This window comes from Neoarius graeffei, chromosome 5, assembly GCF_027579695.1.
Source record: "Neoarius graeffei isolate fNeoGra1 chromosome 5, fNeoGra1.pri, whole genome shotgun sequence".
Taxonomy (NCBI): Eukaryota; Metazoa; Chordata; class Actinopteri; order Siluriformes; family Ariidae; genus Neoarius; species Neoarius graeffei.
The window spans coordinates 6676292-6696048 of record NC_083573.1 but is presented as its reverse complement, the minus strand read 5'-3'; the positions used below and the strand labels follow the sequence as shown (position 1 = coordinate 6696048).

At 42.7% G+C, this 19757-nt stretch overlaps 2 protein-coding genes across 2 annotated transcripts; one reads left to right on the top strand and one right to left on the bottom strand.

The window, feature by feature from the left end:
• Positions 1-930: 930 nt before the first annotated feature.
• tfpt (TCF3 (E2A) fusion partner) lies at positions 931-10400 on the top strand. The gene is made up of 6 exons (XM_060921070.1): positions 931-1094; positions 1327-1539; positions 1631-1701; positions 5821-5890; positions 5975-6112; positions 6200-10400. The coding sequence occupies exons 2-6, from the start codon at positions 1327-1329 to the stop codon at positions 6272-6274; spliced, it is 567 nt and encodes a 188-aa protein (XP_060777053.1). The 5' UTR covers positions 931-1094; the 3' UTR covers positions 6275-10400.
• On the bottom strand, positions 6842-19559 carry mrpl51 (mitochondrial ribosomal protein L51). The gene is made up of 3 exons (XM_060921071.1): positions 19277-19559; positions 9742-9849; positions 6842-7087 (listed from the first exon to the last, which is right to left on the bottom strand). The coding sequence occupies exons 1-3, from the start codon at positions 19359-19361 to the stop codon at positions 6891-6893; spliced, it is 390 nt and encodes a 129-aa protein (XP_060777054.1). The 5' UTR covers positions 19362-19559; the 3' UTR covers positions 6842-6890.
• Between the last annotated feature and the right edge of the window lie 198 nt (positions 19560-19757).

Below are 19757 nucleotides of genomic sequence, written 5' to 3'. Positions count from 1 at the left end.
TCCTCTTAGTTTGGAAATGTTTTTTAGGTGATAAAATGCCGTTTTAGTGATTGCTTTCATGTGACTGTCAAAGTTTAGCTCGCTGTCAATGAAAACTCCAAGATTTTTAACCATTTCATAACATCTCTGTGGAGAGAACTTGTGCTTGTAAAGCAGGGCCCATGCCAAAAGAACCTGCTTATGGAAGTTGGAAAGTTTTTATTGGGATTTTTTGAATGTTGTAGTTACAGAGCAGAATGAATAAGCGTGAAAAGATGTAACGGGAGATGAAATTCCAGATGGAAGTCGGGTTTTTGAGATATTGTATTGATGTAAAGTCTATGAAGCTGAACCCGCCATCGTTGTATGAATTCAGAACTACAGATTTCCGCAGATAGTGGGTTTTATTTTTCCAGAAGAAATTGTTCAGCATTTTATCAACAGATTTGCAAATGGAGGAGTTATCAACATGGAATGACTGAGCGGGTCATCGGTTAGACGAGAGATCCCTTCCACCTGTCTGCTTTTCAGAGACAAGTCTCTTTGTAACCACAGGTTAAGAACCTTCTGTGTCTTTTCAGTGATTGGAGAGAAGTTTAGATTGACTCTGGATTTTCTATCTTTAGTAATATGGACATCAAGGTGTGTGACAGAATTTCTCACAGGAATATTACAGATTGAGGTCGAGCCCAGGTGCTTTGCAAAAGGAGCAATATTAGAGGATGTACGGTAAATAAACTACATCAGTGACGCACTAAAAACGCGACCGAGTTTTGGTGTCTGTTCGTTTACTTTTATTTTTAAAAGATAATTGCTGTAAGTTTTTTTTGTTTCGGATATAATTTACATTAAACACGTATCTATGGTAATATTATTGTACTCTCATGTTGTACCACGATTAAATCGAGAATTTAAATAACGTTAACCGTTTCGAACTGCTTGTAAACCCGTGACGTCATTAAAATGCGACGCAGACTTGCAGCGTTGTTGATGAGATATTAATAACGAGTCGAAAGTTTATTTGTGAAGTGTATGTATTTGATTATTTTTTTTTTTTATTAGTTGAAGACTGTTTCGTGTTCATGAGTTAGTTTTATTCCCTGGCAGTGTGAAAAGTAAGTCCTGTGTTGTGTTTATTTGTGTCCTCCTATGTCAACATGTAAATAAATGTAGTTGTATATGTTGGTTTAAAGTTGCTGATAATTCAGACTTCAAATTCCAGAGTGTGTTTATGTTGTCTAGGTTATGCATGATTGTCAGAGTGTTGTACCATGTTATAATGTCCAGTCTTATAACATTCTACTGTTCCTGGATTTCTCTTGTTTTCATTTCCCTCCTGTGCTGTAGATGATGGAGGATTTCTCAGGCCTGGCTTTGCCTCCTCTCTTTGGCGGTCACATCCTGGAGGCCGAACTGGAGGCTGCGGGCGTCGAACTGGCTTCAGGAGCCACAGAGATCCTGGAGAGTGGAGGACCTCCTCAAGACGTGCAGAAGGACACGAGGGAGGTGGACAAGAGGAAGTATCAGGCTCTGAGCAAAAGGGTCAAGGAGCTCGAACAAGTGCGTAAGCGTCTTTTTGGGATTTTTCTTGGGTGTGTGTGAAAATCATGTGTGATCGTGATCTTTTCAGTTTATGAAATTGTTCTTTCAGGTGAATGAGAGGACACTGGCACGCCTTCATCATGTCCAAAGACTCACACGCAGACTGAAGAAAGAGAGAAGGCAAGACATACTATAACTCAGGCTTAAATGGGATGGGATGATTTATTAGTTAGTGAGATTATGAAATGTAATGAATATTGTCTGGAGAATGTGTTATTAGAATAAAACACTAATAGTGTCGGTATATAGTAGGGCTGGTACGGTTCACAAAATCTACGGTTCGGTTCGTGTCACGGTTTTCGGTTCGGTTCTTGTTGTTATTTTTTCTTTTAATCTTTAAAACTCCAGAAATATACTTCAGCATATGACATGTAGCTTAATTATCCACAATTTGGAATACAGACCATCACTGAGGAAAGCTAGGTGAGATTTTGATACAGCAAGAGGGAGGACATTAATGATTTCAACATGCTTTTCATTTATTTGGCAAAAAAAGAGAATGTGTATTGCTATTTACAGGAACTTTTATGTGCCTTTTTAGCATTTATCAAACTGCCAACTATAGTGTAGCTCTTACAAAAATTGTATCCCTTAAAAGAAAAAGAGAGGAATTCTCAGCTCAGGCTTTTGAATAGCCCAAGTCAGAATATGTTAAACATAATTGCCAATAATGAGGCCATAACAATAGCAAAGGCCGTGAACATAAAGTGGAGCATAAATTCAACCAGCTCAACAGTATTCCCAGAGAATGAGATACATTTTTTCACTTGAAATTAAAGTGCAGTATTTGGAAACATATGGCTGGATTTCTTATCTAAACTTAAAGTGCCACTGTAATATTTTAAAGATGAAAAACAAAAGGGCTGGCTATCGATATAAAACATTGCATAAAAATTAAACACACTGCACTTTAAAACAACACTTCTCTGTTCACTTTATTTTCATATTCTTCTGTAAGAAAATCAGTTTGTCCACATTTTCTGCCAAGAGGCAAGACCTACTTGCAGTGACTACGTCCCCTGCCGTTGAGAAAACACGTTCACTTGGCACAAATGTACCTGGGACTGCTAGGTTACGTTGTGCCAACTTGGCAATGTGAGGATACGTCTGCTCATTGTTCTTCCACCATGTGAGTGAGTCTTCATCCACAGAGATGCAGCCTGTGGCCTTGTATGAGGTGACCTCTTCATGAATGATGTCTGACAAAGGCTTTGTGCTCCTTTCCTCTGCTGTAAAAAAACCCCCTGCAAATACCATTGCCATGTAGGGCTGCACGATTTTTTTACTTAGAATTGAGATCACGATTTTTTTTTTATACAAAATGTTTATTGCACTGTTTATAACATCTGCATTGCTGAGGTTATTTATTTTTATTTGTCTTTTATTTATTTATTTATTTATTTATCCTGTTTGTTTTATTAAAATTTTTTTTTAAAGATTTTTTTTTGGGCTTTTTTCACCTTTATTGGATAGGACAGTGTAGAGACAGGACAGGAAATGAGCGGGAGAGAGAGACGGGGAGGGATCGGGAAATGACCTCAGGTCGGAATCGAACCCGGGTCCCCGGATTTATGGTATGGCGCCTTAGCCACCTGAGCCATGACGCCCCCTGTTTTATTAATTTTATAGGCCTAGTTATTCTGCTTAATTTATTTTTGTCTACATCCATGTTATCCTGATTTTTGTGGATTTGTTAGATTGTACCTGTTTTATATACTTCAATTTAAAAAAAAAAAAAAAGTGAGGCTCCGATGCATGGCTGAATGTAACATGAGAAGAGAAAATGGAGAATGGATTGCGTCATTCTTATTTACTAGTTTATGAGTTCAGTTTCTGCACTACATTACACACATTCATATTAGTCTTACAGTTACATTGACCTTTTTTTGTTTAAATAATACTTAATGATTAATTTAGGCTAATGCTCGATTTCGGTTGTTTAAAATACCTAAGGGGTGCTGGGTAAACTAGGTCTATGGTGCGAAATATTTATAAACATCTGATAAAAACCCGCCGAACTAACGTCAACCAGCCCAAGCCATTTTTTGCCCGCAAAGTAGAATTCAAAACCCCCCAATTGGGCGGGAAACCGCTCAATCTGGCAACGCTGATTTCCACACACTCAACTGCAGGCGGGCTTCCTCCACTGACTGAATCACGTGTTGTAAAGACGCTTTACCACAGGTCGAGGGAGGAGTCAGCGGCAGTGCTGCCTTTAGGGGCGGTTGAAAAAATCTGGGAAGAAATGGGAGCATTTGTTTGTGATGCTGCTCGTGAAATAAAATGGTTAAAGGATATGGGACATGGATTTTTACCTGGGTATAATTATGTATAAAGGACATAAGAAATGCCATCTAAATCACTGCAGGGCGTCAAAAATGTGAAAATCATCACACTATTCAACTTTTTCTCTACATCCGCGTAAAACAATGATTCGTTAATGAGCTAGGTGGTCACGTGACCCGTGACGTAACAAAAACTTTCCAAGGAGCCAGCGCTTGGGAATCTAATGTAAACAGGTTACCGAAATGGACACCATCGACAGTGACATTCCCGATGTTTCACAGAGATGTGAAGTTAGACCCTATCAATTCGAACCGATAGCTGGAAATTCACATGAACATGGATCTTGTCTTTACTCTGACGGGTCAGATGATTCTGAGAGTGAGAGTTCATTCAGCCCTCATGAAACTGAAAGCGGTCGGCTGGATAACACTTCCTGGTAAGTTAAAAACAATTCTGCTCAAAGGCTAATGATCTGTTGAAAGAAGTATTATTTTTATATCATACATTGAAAGTTCATCATAGATCTAGCTAAAGTCCGTTGCAAGCTAGTTTTTTTTTTTTGCTGATATTTTTCGAGATTGATTGAGATACAATACTTCCAGAGTCCGAGATGAAAACATTCAAAATGGCGAAACGAGTCAGAATTATGATAATCAATAATTGATACACCCAAAATTATAATACTAATCCTTACCTCGGCTTTCAGTCGCTTAGCGCAGAGGTCTTCAACAGGGGGGTCGCGAAATCACACCGGATCACTCATATCAACAAAAATATTCCTGCCCTGTCCCCTGGCCTCCGTGCAGGGATGCAAACAGCGCGCCTTTCGGCGGATGCCGCCTTTTTCACGGCTGAATCGCGCAGATCCGATTTAAAAAAAAAAAAAAAATAGCGAAATTAATTCATGAAACAGGAAGTATAAGGATGAGAAAAAAAACAGTTTAAATCGGGAAGCTGCGCACATTTGTGCAGCCTGGCTCAAATGTGCGCAGCTTCCCGATTTAAACTTTTTTTTTCTCATCCTTATACTTCCTGTTTCATGAATTAATATCGCTCAGTACCTGAGTATTAATGTTAAAAGAATCCTCAGTGAAATGGTCCGAACACAGTTTGTGGGAAACAGTAGGTGCAAAGTTTTTTCAACAGGTGTTCTGTAAAGTTATCCTACCTCTTGGATTTGTCCTACCAAGCCTACTGCGCATGCGCGAAGCCTACTGCGCATGCGCAGGTGAGCCCACACTTTCCTCAGCTTCGGGTCCTTGGGGAATGCAAAAAAAACTTCCTCCAGGGCATTTCCCATTGGAATTATTGCAACCATAAGCAGCACAATACACCATGATGTTCAATGTACGTTAAAGACTATAAAAACAATTTTCTTGTCATCCACTTCTCCATATTCATCTACCCGCTTGTGCTGTGCCCGAAAGTTTTTGTGATGTATGATCACGTGACAGCGGCTCTTCCGGTTGCAAAAAACGCATATCGGAAGTCGAGCAGAAATGCCATATAATCATCACGAATATAATGATTTTGCTGAATTTAATAGATGATTTTGTATTTGTTGATGCAATTAATTCATATTTTTAATGGAAAGAAACTGATATAGCATGCTTTTATGTTTCATGTCCCATATCCTTTAAGAATCGTTGTTTCGAAATGAGATTGCGATTTTTTTTTTTTAACGATTTATCGTGCAGCCCTACCCCGGGCGGCCTTCCATTTGCCAGTTCTACAGGTGACGTGACTTGCAGCAATCCACACCCCAAACCTCTTCTTTCGCCGGAGAAACTGTCTGAGGTCACATACAGGCACAAGGCCACATTGCGCATGCACCGTCGAACCGTGCGACGCGTACACGTTCCGAACCGAGACAAGCGAACCGTACCACCCCTAGTATATAGCAATAACTTTTTCATATTCCACATTTTACACAGAGATTATTGTGTGTGTTAGGTTCCTCATGAAGACTCTGGACGCACACGGAGATGATTACAGGAACGCCGAGCTCACAATACCACTCGAAGTGATACACATCCTGTATAACACCTAAGAACACTAATAACCATGTCATAAGAATAAAGCACCAATGACATGCCTGTTTTCACAGGATGAGGGCGGAACCACTTTAGATGGCACCCCTGGAGGAGATGACGATGGCTCCTCGCCGTCCGTCACCAACCAATCAGCATTCGGAGTGAAGAAAAAGCGGCATCGGGTTCCAAAGGAGAAAGAAAGAGACGCTCAGGTGAGAGGAAACTCTTAGTGAGACTCAACACAGTGTCTCAAATGTTCAAAGCGTAAATCAAAAGTGCATCTCCACTTTGCGTTGTAGGCCGACTCGGAGCTGTGTGTGATGTCTGAGACTCCGTTCACGGCGTTCCCGAGCCCAAACTCCCTCTCGCACTGAGCTCCACCTACCCCAGTCTGAACAGGAAGTGTGTACATGCTAAAATGTGGTTTAGAAATGAAGACTTGAAGATACGAGGCTGATTCGATAAGTCGAGGAAGCTTACGGCCACCGGTTTGGTCCTGCAGAACCTGCATATCTAAATCACGACGCACCGTGTTGTCAAGAAACATGGTTGTCGGGGGCGTGGCCTGAAGTTCAAAAGCAGAACTGTGCATAAGACATTATTCAGATGAAAACGTAGTTCGTTTTAGCCAAATTATTCCCCCCAAGCATACAAGTTTGCATTAAAATGCAAAACCGGTAGCTATAAGCTTCCTTTATTTGTTTGCTGCTCGTACATTAGCCTCGAAACTTGGGTACATTTCTATTTTAGCTTAAGTGTCCTTTTTAAATGTAAAATTATTTATTATTCTAACTGTAAACGTGTCATTAATGATTGGCGATAATACAATCATGCTTCATTTTTTAAAAACAGCTGTAATGTTCGTATTGTCTGTAATATTCTGATTACAGTACGACTTTGGTCTGTTAACTTTTGGAAAACAATTCAGAAACATGGCAGAATGTGATGGAACTTTTACATTTTTATTTAATTCAACACACACGCACACATCTATCGGTGTTTGCCGTAGCGGTTGAAGCGGCGATACAGGAAGCGCAGTCTCTTCTCCAGCAAGTGTTTGTCCTCCGTCATCATGCGATCTCCCACCATCCTCTTCTTGCGCATCAGCCGCTGGTACTCGTTACCGCGGAAACCCTGCAGCCACACAGGCCCTCTGATCAATTCTTTAGGGTGGGCTTTAAAATCACCTGAAAGGAACAATTCGATGGGATGAAACTTTCTCGCCCTTGCTGGAATGTGTTACGGTTGCTATGGTGACTGGCGCTCGTACAGTAACTGCTTTCTGTTTGTGCCACTGAGGGAAAAGAGAAATAATCAGCAGCCTGGAAGCCGACAAGCGTACACCATTTTGATAGTGACTTAAATCAGTGTTGTCATGGTTACAGAGTATAAGGCCAAAAAAAAAAAAGTGTGTTTCCGGTTACCCGACCGACCCTAAACTTTTTTTTTTTTTTTCCTCCAGTCGCGACTTTTACATATAACCCAACCGCGTGAACCGGAAGTTTTTGTCACTCACTGGGAAAATGGCGGCTGCCGTGTTCTCACACGTGGTCGTGGCGATTGAAATTGATCCTTGTAAACACATTGGCGGCATTAAGGCATTGACATCATTTTCAAAACTGTTGACTGTGCGAGACATTTTTTTTTTTTACCACTACCATAGTGAACACGGTAAGGCCAAAAAAAAAAGTGTGTTTCCGGTAACCCGACTGATCGAGAATTTCCGCGTCGAAATTCCCGACCGTAAAGTTTTTATTACAAATTTCCCTCGATATTTTAGTGTAAGCGGTGTTAGTTTGTCAATTTTTTGTTTCAACGCATTCAAGTTGTGAAAGAAACGATAAAAAGTAAAATGTTTCACCACTTCTATAAGCCCTCCTGCATAAACATGGAAGCGCACTTGCATGTGACGTCACAGCCGATCCAGATTGTGACAGACGCCATCGTGTCGGTCAAACGCCATATTCCGCCTTCTACTTCTGGTTCTACTTCTGCTTTTACTTCTGGAAAACCCTACTATATACAATTCTACTACAATGGCTGCGGCTACAAGCTCTCCCTACCTGTGCACGTTTGTTATGGTTTTTGTGTGTATTTTTGCGTGTTGTTCGTCTGTACCGGACTTCAATATCCACTACAACCGTATGGACTTACTGGACATGGGTTTCCAGCAGAAAATGACGGTTTGTAGCGATTTCCATCACATGCACAACATTCCGGACGAGGAAAAAAAACATTCCGGACGAGATAGCGAGACCAGCGGGGTCTCCGTGGATTGTTATTGGAAGCAAAGTGAAGGAGGCGGCGCCGGGAGCGGAAGCAAAAGCGAGGCTACAGGCAGAGCCGGCCTGTTGACTAAGCTCAGAAAACAGCTACTCAAACCTCCACTGCCAAGCCTCTACCTCTCCAACGCCAGATCCATGTAAACAAGACGGACGATTTGGAATTACAGCTGGAATTACCTTATTCTATTCTATAATCGGCTGGTCAGTGCTATACTCAATACTTAAGTGACTTACCCATCCAATGAGGATTCTTGTTTACAAGATGCCACATCTGAGTCGCTGACAAATCCTGAATTTCTGTAAAGATAACTGTGCAGAGATTTATAAGCACGCAGTGCTTCACCACTGAACAGCGAGGGAAAGTTAATGAGGTAATCATACACGTCCGGGTATTCCACTGGCAGTTCAAAATCCGGTCGTGAAAACTCCGTCCGGAAAGCCATAAGGGTCACAAATCTGTAGATCGTTTATTTTAGACATATATCTAGTTATCTGTTCATTAGAAAAATGATCCGTGTAGTCCGTCGGTTGAAATTGATCCATTCTGTACACGAGTGCAGCAGTATTCAGCTGTGTTTTTGACCGACAAGATGGGGGTTGTGTACTTTCCGGTCACGTGACTGCAAGATCTCTATACTGAAGGAGGAAGGGAAAACTGAGCCGAGCCGCCATTTTGAATCCTCATTCAAGGCTGTAATGCAAATTGCTTCCTCTTCAGTATACAAGTGCACTTCCATGGCAGGGAAAAACACTACATTTTGCCGCCTATGTAGTCCCCTATTTATACAAATAGGAGTCATTCAGGATTCAGCCATGTTTTTGCTCGGTGTTTTTGCTCGACCCAAGTTCTACAGTAGGCTAGGCTAGGCTGTCTGCTTTTAATGGAAGTAGCCTAGCCTAGGACGTTATTTTCACGTTATTTCTTGATAAGGTGTTTTCACGTTATTACATGAAAATATCATGAAATAACGTGATAAGTTTGTATCATGAAATTTGGTGATGTTATTACATGATAAATATATTGTAAAAACGTGATACCTTTGTTAACAATATCTTTTCACGTAATTACTTGATTCTAAGCCAATTTTGAGTGTGGCAGCAATACGCTTCCGTAGATCATAACTCGAACTCTTGCGATATTTTTTTTTATTCGTTTAAAGATTTAAAACACTTTTATTTTATTATGATGTGTGGTATAAAGGATTCTGTGCCAAAATACTATTTTGTAAGATGTTTACTTGTGTTAATTTTTTCGAACAAAATAAAAAAAAAAATTAAGAAAAAAAAAAACTTTTTCTTACCTACCGACCTTATTTTAGTATTTCATGTTACCGGAAACACACTATTTTTTTTTTTTTTAGCCTAAAGTGACCAAATCGACATTCCAGGCATTCTTCTATCGTAAATGAAGGCACACCTGCCAGCCAATCAGAAACGAGTATTTTGGTATGACGTGGTGCACAGTGTAGTCGTGACGGTTACTGTGGTAACTGAAAGCCTGTACAGAGCCGAGCTGACTGATAACGAACAGTGAGGCGTGCGAGAGACATTCTCACCCAGAATGCCGATGTTGTCATAGACACCGAACATGCTCCTCTTCTCCGTCCACCGGTCCACCTGCTTCAGGGGCGGGATGGCGTGCATTCGCATACGTAAACATGCTCCTACACACACACACACACACACACACACACACATCTGGTTTAATGATCACCAAAAGGAAGTGAAGGAAATCCTGGAGGATGTGTGACCCTGGATTTATCATTACCAACTACGACAACACACTGTGTGTGTGTGTGTGTTTTCAAGAGAACTGACAGACGAACTCTCTCTCATGTTCCCGTTATGACCCAAACCCTAGTGTTACTGAATTCTCAATTCTGATTGGTCCGAAAGTGTTCCTTTTAAGTGTATAAATTGTCGTGGTGAAAGTGACTCCACTTCCTCACGCCACCCTGTCGTAATTAATTATTTCCTTCCAGCAGCATGACTCCAACTGATTTATTCCTTTTATCACTTCTCCGAGTAAACCAGGGAGAGATCTCATCTCATCTCATTATCTCTAGCCGCTTTATCCTGTTCTACAGGGTCGCAGGCGAGCTGGATCCTATCCCAGCTGACTACGGGCGAAAGGCGGGGTACACCCTGGACAAGTCACCAGGTCATCACAGGGCTGACACATAGACACAGACAACCATTCACACTCACATTCACACCTACGGTCAATTTAGAGTCACCAGTTAACCTAACCTGCATGTCTTTGGACTGTGGGGGAAACCGGAGCACCCGGAGGAAACCCACGCGGACACGGGGAGAACATGCAAACTCCGCACAGAAAGGCCCTCGCCGGCCACGGGGCTCGAACCCGGACCTTCTTGCTGTGAGGCGACAGCGCTAACCACTACACCACCGTGCCGCCCCCAGGGAGAGATACAAAGAACAAAATGCTGCCTTGGGTTCGTACAGTTAGAGAGAAAGAAAGTCAAGAGGAGTTAAATCGTGAGTGACGCAGCTAGAGAGAGACCGTAGTGTCGGATATTCGCGCTGCCAACTTGGAAGCGCCGATTCGTGGTACAGTACAGAGTGGAACGTCAGTCGAAGCTCCAGATCGACTTGGAGGAGTGTCTGTTCGTGGCCGAATGAACAGGGCAAATTTGGGACGACTTATTTCGGGGTGTTTTTTTTTTTTTTTTTAAATATCACTGTATTAGAGGACCTCGACATATCGCCGTCACCCTGAAAATGCACACCTTGCAATTTTATTTTGTAATTTTTGGATGCATTATCTTTTTTTTAATTATATAATGAATAAATGGCTGGTCATTGAAAAAAAACATTCAACAATTCAGCACCCATACAACTTAAAAACGCCGAATCGGTTCTGGTTGATGTGGCCTGTGCCAGCAGAGATTACACACCCTTTAGGTTTTTTGAAATTCTACATTGATTTAAAAATGTCAATTTTCGCTGTTTGGCTCAACAGCTTGGTCACCATAACCTTTGGCACCACCAAACTAGTGGTGATTAGTCGGGTCAAAGGCCCTGTCGATTGCACACCTTTTATTTTTTTGAAATTTCAAATTTTATATTGATTTTTAAAATGGTCAAATGTGACCATTTTAAAATTCAGACACTCTCCTCTGTACCGAGAATCGGACACAAGTCGATCTGAAGATACTACCGAGGTCCCACTCTGTACGGTACGGAGAATCAGCGCTTCCAAGTCGGCAGTGCGAATATCTGAATATCCGATATCTGTCTAACTTGACCACAGTGAGAGACAGACACACATATAGAGCTGAATGGTCAGAAAATAAATGGGTTCAAATCATTACACTGTGTTCCAAATTATTATGCAAATCATATTTTCTCAGATTTTCCTAAATTATCTATATTAATGGCAGTCATCATGATTTTCCAGTCATCAACCATTAGAGTACAATTCAAATGTTTTTGAACGAACCTCCCAATGATAACAGTACATTTTTAAGAAATAAAAAACACAAATGCACCCAAAATGCATGTTCCAAATTATTACGCACAATTGAGTTTCCAAACATTTTATTGTCATAAAGAACAAAAAATGGTCATGTGTGAAATTAGAAACATTAGCAGGTCATGACTAACTGAAATGTAACTGAAATCAAACACTATTTAAATCAAAACATTATCACAAGTGAAGTCACATCTGAACATAGGACCCCTTGTTGAAAAGGACCTTCTCAAGTCTTCCATCCATTGAATTTGTCCGTTTTTGGATAGTATCTGCTGGAACTGCCTTGCATGAGGACAGAATAGCCTCCCAGAGCTGCTGTTGAGATGTGAACTGCCTCCCACCATCATAAACACTTCTCTTGATGATGCTCCAAAGGTTCTCAATAGGGTTGAGGTCAGGGGAGGATGGGGGCCACACCATAAGTTTGTCTCCTTTGATGCCCATTGCAGCCAGAGATGCAGATGTATTCTTTGCAGCATGACATGGTGCATTGTCATGCATGAAAATGATCTTGTTTCGAAAAGCACGATTCTTCCTTTTGAACCATGGCAGGAAGTGTTCTTTGAGGAACTCCACATACGTTATGGATGTCATCTTCGCACCGTCAGGGATCCTAAAAGGGCCGACAATCTCTCTCCCCATGATTCCAGCCCAAAACATCACTCCACCACCTCCTTGTTGGCGCCGTAGCCTTGTTTGCATGGGGTGGCCGTCAACCAACCATCCACCACTCCATCCATCTGGACCATCGAGGGTTGCACGACGTTCATTGGTGAACAGAACAGTTTTGAAGTCAGTCTTCATGTATTGTCTGGCCCACTGGAGCCGTTTCTGCTCGTGTCCAATGGATAGGGGAGGTCGAAACGATGGCTTACGCACCGCTGCAAACCCCTGGAGGACCCTGCATCTTGTTGTTCGGGGCACGTTGGAGGCACCAGCAGCTTCAAAAACTTGTCTGCTGCTATGACGGGGCATTTTTACAGCTGCTCTTTTGATCCAGCGTATTTGCCCGTAGGAAAGAGTCCTGGATTTTCCATTATCAGCACGCACACGTGTGTGCTCTGAATCAGCTACATACTTCTTGATAGTGCGATGATCGCGATGAAGTCTCTTGGCAGTTTTGATTGTTGCCATGCCTTGACCCAAACATTCAACTATTTGTTGGTTTTCAGCAGCCGACAGGTCCTTTTTCTTGCCCATTTGGGTTGAAAATGGTAGCCTGCTTAATAATATGGGACAACCTTCTTTAGTAGTTTCCCCTTTAATTGGACTCACCTCCCAAACTAATTAGCACAGGTGTCTTCAATTGGTTTCAGTGATATACAGAGCCCTGATACACATTACCATTCATGAGTTTAACTGACAAACAAAATATCTTACCTTACCACTCTTAAACACTTGTTGCATAATAATTTGGAACACAGTGTATTCTCTCATCAAAATTGTTGATGATGCAAATGAGTTGATGACACAACCTGGTGCCTTGTAGTGATGTTTCGGTCTGCATTAGCGAGCTAACTGTCTTTTTTTTTTCTTGTGAGCTAACTTACCGTATTTTCTGGACTATAGAGCGCACCTGTATATAAGCCGCATCCGCTCTATTTAAAAAAAAAAATTAAAAAAAAAGATATACAAGCCGCACCGGGCTATAAGCCGCAGATATCTATGTTGAAAAATGAGATATTTACTGCATGTACAGAACGATTTTGTACTGTAAATGTACATGTATGTACCTGAACAGATTCTTTCCGAACAGTGCCTTTTAACACGGCAGCAACTTTGCTGATTAAAACGGAACAGAACCAAGAGAAAATAACCGGTATTTATTTACCTTCATTTCTCCTGTGTTTGAAACCACAAGTCACTTTAATCATCTTCGCTGGATTTGAAAATAATTACCAGTTAGTAATTTGTCGTGCGTGTTCTATCTGCTAAAGATCTGCTAATTCTTCTTTGCACTGATTTTTCGTCTATCTTATTTTTGATTCTACTTCCGGTTAGAGCGCCCCTAGCTCTCTCTCTTTTTTTTTTTTTTTAGTCACCCAGGTTAGTTGTAGAATAGGCTCTTGAACCATACCCCAGTCCAGCAGGTGGCGGTAATGCACCTCATATGTTAAGTTGCCAACCGCCATAAAAATCCAAGAAGAAGAAGAAGAGCGCCCCTAGCGGTGGAAGAAAAATCCACAGAATAGCCGCACCTTTGTATAAGCCGCATGGTTCAAAACCTAGGAAAAAAGTAGCGGCTTATAGTCCAGAAAATACGGTATATTTTCAGTTTTATTAACCTTATATCGTGACTCGTATTGGCATATTATATTACACTTATTAGCCTTTTCGGTTTTCAGCCGTGTTGAATGTAGTTCGTTTGGTCCACGGCAGGCATCGCTTCCCCGCATGAGACTTCAAACGTGGAGTTTCAGCACCGCCATTTTGAAAACTGTTTCCACAGATCGCCATATCATTCCAATTTAGATTAATTTCGAGACTTGCAGATCAGCGACGGAGATTATTCCATACGACTTCGAACCAACGTGGTGTAGAGAAGAGTTGGAAAGATGACAGGATCAGGACGAGTCTGTCGTGCTGGTATTTACGTCATTACTGTCGCACAATTAAAACGTGCCAGATCAGGCGGCTGGTGGGTTTTCAAAATAATAAATACATGCATGTGTTTTTGTGATAAATCCATATTATACTGAGCGCATTTCCTACATAATCCTCACTCAGGTTTCGGATAGCGCTACAAAACAGCGTCCACGCGATATAGTGAGTAGGGAGCGATTTCGGACAAAGGGAAAACTTCCGGCTTGATTACGTCAGCATGCAAAGAAGGGCGCGCGCGTCTTTTGACGACGTTGGTAGACGTCGGTCACTTTGATTTCCGCTGTACGTTTTACTTCCGTCCTACGATGTCTCGCGCGGGTCTCAACGAATCTCGTTTACGGCCATCGCTTTGACATATGGACCAATATATTACAGAGCATATTTCAAACACTCAGAACTTGCGACAAAATAGCGATCAAAAATCCATTCCGATATTTAATTTAAAAAAAATTTTAAATTGCCTTCAGTTCTCCTTTAAAATGCATATCACGGGTAAATTCAGGAGCAAGATCAATGTAATTCTCTTATTTTATATTAAACTTTGGTCAAATATCTGTCGCATTTTGTGTAATTTTTTTTATCTTGCGCAATACCAGAAAAATTCACTTGAAATCAAGCCATTTGAAGCGAATTGGTCCGCCTCTGAAAAAACTTCGCATCTGGATTTCCCGGCAAACACTGATTTTCGTGACGTCGCGTGCGGGACGCCTCCTTCTGAATCCTACGTCGGCGCTGGTTTGTTTATGAGAAAACGACCTGGTGGTTTTCTGCAAATTTCTTCAACGTTATCACGCAATTATTAAAATGGTTAACAGATGTATCGTAGGAGGGTGTAGCGACACCAATCTTGATGGGATTAGTACTCCTTGTTTTCCAAAAGACCGGACAATGAGGGAGAAATGGGAGCGCTTCAGGCGAGGCACCCGGAAACACTGGCAACGTGCAACAGACCACAGCATCATACGCGGGGCTCGCTTCAAGAAGCAACTTGATCTGAAAAAAGACGCAGTTCCATCTGTTAGAATGCCCAAAGCAACACCGTCTCCATTTGTGTCAGCGTCACCAAAGGAGCCAGCCGTGTTCGTCTCCCCTGACAGAAGGCGAAGTGCCGCATCCACTGAGGCCCTCGAAGCCGCGGACCAAGCAGAGCCGAGAAAAAGACCAAGAAAATCGGTAATTCACAATTTGACTGTTGCCAGGGTAAGAAATAAGAGAGACTATTAGGTATGAATGGAGAAAGAGTGCGCTAGTCCCAATATACGAGAAGAAGGGAGATGTACAGAGCTGTAGTAATTACAGAGGAATAAAACTGATGAGCCACACCATGAAGTTATGGGAAAGGGTATTGGAGGCGAGATTGAGAAGAGAGGTAGCAATCTGCGAACAGCAGTACGGGTTTATGCCAAGGAAGAGCACGTCGGATACAATTTTTGCTTTAAGAATGTTAATAGAGAAGGCCAGAGAAAGCTACATTGTGTGTTTGTAGACCTGGAGAAGGCATATGATATCATAGAGTGCCGAGAGAGGAGTTATGGTATTGTATGAGAAAGAGTGGAGTGAATGAGAAGTATATCAGAGTGGTGCAAGACATGTATGAGAACAGTGAAACAGCAGTGAGGTGTGCAGTTGGAACGACTGAATGGTTCAAGGTGAAGGTTGGACTCCATCAAGGATCTGCTTTGAGTCCTTTCTTGTTTGCCATAGTGATGGATAGCTTGACGGACGAAGTGAGGCAAGAGTCACCATGGAACATGATGTTTGCGGATGATATTGTGATATGTGGTGAAAGTAGAAAGGAGGTTGAGCTGGGTTTGGAGAGATGGAGGTATGCACTGGAATGAAGAGGAATGAAGGTGAGCAGTAGCAAAACAGAATACATGTGCATCAGTGAGAACGGGGATGAGAGTGTAATGAAGATGCAAGGAGTAGTCCCAGCAAAAGTGAAAGGTAAGATGTATAAGAGAGTAGTGAGACCAACTGTGATGTACGGATTGGAGACCGTACCCTTAACGAAGAGACAGGAGGCAAAGTTGGAAGTGGCGGAGTTGAGGATGTTAAGGTTTGTGATGGGAGTGACGAGGTTGGACAGAATGAGGGACAGCACATGTGGAGAGCTTGGGAATGAAGCTAAGAGAGATGAGACTGAGATGGTACGGCCACATCCTGAGAAGAGATGCAGAGCATGTTGGAAGGAGAATGATGAGGATGGAGCTGCCAGGCAAACGAAAATGAGGAAGGCCCAATGCCGGGGTGGCCCTATATTTAGCCTGGGCCATCCCCGGCCCAAACCATCAATGGTGGCCTGCTTGGAGCATGGGGAAAATAATTTTCACTAATTTTGGTCACTGATCTTATTCTTGCATTAATCATCAATTCAACTGCACTCTGCATTTTCACATGGCAGCCCAGACGCCGACAGCATCGCAGCAGATTAAATAGGCGCTACCAAATAAGGAAATTCTCCCCTCCCCTCTATTGCAGTTGGTTTGGTCCAAGACTCCTCCTCTGTATTGCGGGGAACTTAAACAACATTGGCGCGAAACAGCGCGCGTCAGTGATGGAGGGCTGAAAGAGGCCAGGTGGAACCGAAAGGGCGAAGCTTAAAAAAAGGAAGGAGGTGGCAGCAAAATGTGCCAAATTGACAGATATGTTCTCAAGACCAGCTGGTAGGTTACGAAAGATATGGAGTATGATAACCCTGTTTGTCGATTTTATCAGTCTATGCTAGGCCTATAATGTGTCGATAGTTTGCGATGTCAATTCAGCTTTTTGATGTCATGTGAAATCTCGCAATTTACACCGTATAGATGTGGTGTATGTCTTAATTCTAAGAAGAACCGGACATTGCTTTACATCCCAGTTATTAACAATTTTAGATGAACAGGTCCTAAATGTGCTGTTGCGCGTTATTTCCTCATCCAGCCTATTTCATCTCGCTGTCACACCGTGCATTTCCACAGGCGTGCGCACATTGTGGTTATGAACACACAGGCCTAGAAGTCATATTTGATGTTAAATAATTGTTGTTAAATATATAACTTAGAAGAGGTGTATGCGTATGCCAATATTCTAAGCAGAATCGAACACTTGCTTTAGCCTACATTTCATTTAACCATTTTTGAGTTGCCTAATGCGCCCTCACGCTTTATCTGCCGGTTGCTGAGTACCCAGCATTGTTGATTTGCCATTATTTTCGAGGCGTATGCGGCATGTAATGCACAAGCATTGGTTCAAATGCACGCGAGATGGGTGCTTTCGTTATTTTAAAACTATGTGACTAAAAATGTGTTGTGTAATTCGTCTTAAGGCTACGTTTACATTACGTCGAATCAGCGGATCATCAGATTAATGTTCTTAAAACGATTCGCGTTTACACTAAAACTGTTAGCCGTGCACACAGCAATACCAATACACGGATACGCTCGGCTCCGCAGGCATCCTGCGCTCCAAATCACTCCCCCCTGAACAGCGAGTGCCCTCTGGAGGGTGCGCACTCCGGCCCTGCGCAGCTCACACAGCGCGCGAGTGAAGTGCACAAGCCACGATTCGGGACTGAGCCGCTGTGTGTGTGATCCCAGCGCAGATCACTTACCACTTGCAAGTGGAAGGATGGCAAGCCTAAAGACAATCATAACTACACAATGGGCAGTATTTGCATCAGTATTTGCAGTATTTTCATACTTTTATACTCTTTAATGAAAGGTGATACAAGGCGGAAGTCCGCGCCGTTTTTCAACAGTCGCGTCACATGACCAACGCCAGCGAATCAGGAAGGTGGATGTCACAGTGACGTTGTCCAATGAGACGCCAGCTAGAGCTCAGCACAGCGTATTCGCGTATTCTCAATGTTTACACAGCACCAGACCAGATACGATCTAGATTGAATACGTGGACGCTGGCGGATTCCCGTTTCCCGGCTTTTCCAGGTGGTTTAATGTAAACGGACAGTGCATCCGCGAAGAAAACGAGACAGATACGGTCTAATGTAAACGTAGCCTTAAATAACGCGAAACAATCAGCCATACTCGCTGCTTTGCTATTTGGAGTGGCAGTCAGCTGGATTTCGCCCCCGACGTAAAAGTTCATTCCCACACCTGGGCCGAAGATGCCGATTTCTGAAGTTGTCCTTTGGATGTGGAACTTTGGGACATGTTGGTGACACAGATAAATGTATATGCGGATTAGACACGCGGCCACACACCATCCAATTTTAAGTGGAGCCCCGTGAATGTGAATTAAACTCCCGGACTGAAAACAGGGCCCACTCCGGCCCTGGGAAGGCCAAAGCGGAGATGAGAGAGGACATGAAAGTGGTAGAGAAGGATGCGGAAGACAGGGAGAAATGGAGACGAAAGATCTGCTGTGCCGACCCCTAATCGGGAGCAGCCAAAAGATGATGATGATACTCAAAATTCGGTGTTCCTGTGTTTGCGTCTCAGCCTGTTGGTGGATCCGCACTTGACGTCACGAAAGTGGATCAATCTGGTTCCAGACTCCCTTGGGATTTTTCCAGATGCGTTTTATTTTATTTTTTTCTGCTGTAGACAGATGGCCTTGTGCAGAATTACCCTTCTGGATGAGTGTGGAAAGGGACATACTTTTATATTAAAAAAAAACGTTAAATTGGTCCAGAATATGCACTTTAAAGCAGTTCACACGCAGAGTGAGTGTGGAAGAAAGTAAACTAACGATATAAACTCGTTTCCAGAGAGAGACAGAGAGAGAGAGACCCGCTGCCACCACCGCAACATTAATTTCATCTCTTCGGAACTGTTTGAACGGAACCAAAGTTGATACGACTGTGTTTTCTGGTATTCTTTAGAGCGGAGCACTTCTAAATTCTGATTGGTTGCCGCCGAACACGTCATAGCTCATTACCATAAAGTTGCCTGGGCTGCTACTACTTTATTCCGACGCCGGGTCTGAGAGAAAAGGAGCAACTTCCGGTTCTCTCGCAGTGTTTTGTTACGTACTTCCGGCACGGTCCTCACCTGTGTGGAGGTGTGTGGCGCAGAGCTGCAGTGAGTTCCTCCACAGCGACACTCCGGTGTTCAGCACAATCCCCAACACGGACATGTTCCTCAAACACACAACCGGACTCGGTCAGCGCGCGCGGGGACGCCTTTAACGGAATAAACAGAATCGTGCCTCAGTCGGAAATCACCGAACTTCACTAAACACCGGGGAAACGCTCACACGCGCGCGCACACCGACATTGCATATCCGCTCGCTCACACCGAGCTAACGCAACATCCGGCTGACAAGCCGCGTGCGTGAAGGAAGCACCACGGAGAGCGCTCAGGTTTAGATTTCAAATTAAAAGTCAGCGCGCGAGACGATTTCAACCGTTAAGAAGTTTCGTCGTTTTTCCGGTCACCCGAGTGGAAAATAACACCCGTTTCGAAAATATCTCTTTTTGTTTTTCATGGTGAGGTGAAATTTCCGACTTTAAAACGTTTAAATGTCTTAACA

Bases quoted from the DNA above. Each gene is read 5' to 3' on its own strand.
- tfpt (XM_060921070.1), top strand. From the start codon at position 1,327: ATGATGGAGGATTTCTCAGGCCTGGCTTTGCCTCCTCTCTTTGGCGGT. The intron at 1,540-1,630 runs GTGCGTAAGCGT...TTGTTCTTTCAG, and splicing joins GGGTCAAGGAGCTCGAACAA to GTGAATGAGAGGACACTGGC. The intron at 6,113-6,199 runs GTGAGAGGAAAC...TTTGCGTTGTAG, and splicing joins AGAAAGAAAGAGACGCTCAG to GCCGACTCGGAGCTGTGTGT.
- mrpl51 (XM_060921071.1), bottom strand. From the start codon at position 19,361: ATGTCCGTGTTGGGGATTGTGCTGAACACCGGAGTGTCGCTGTGGAGG. The intron at 9,850-19,276 runs GTGAGGACCGTG...GTGTGTGTGTAG, and splicing joins CGCCACACACCTCCACACAG to GAGCATGTTTACGTATGCGA. The intron at 7,088-9,741 runs GTGAGAATGTCT...TGTTCCTTTCAG, and splicing joins TGACAACATCGGCATTCTGG to GTGATTTTAAAGCCCACCCT.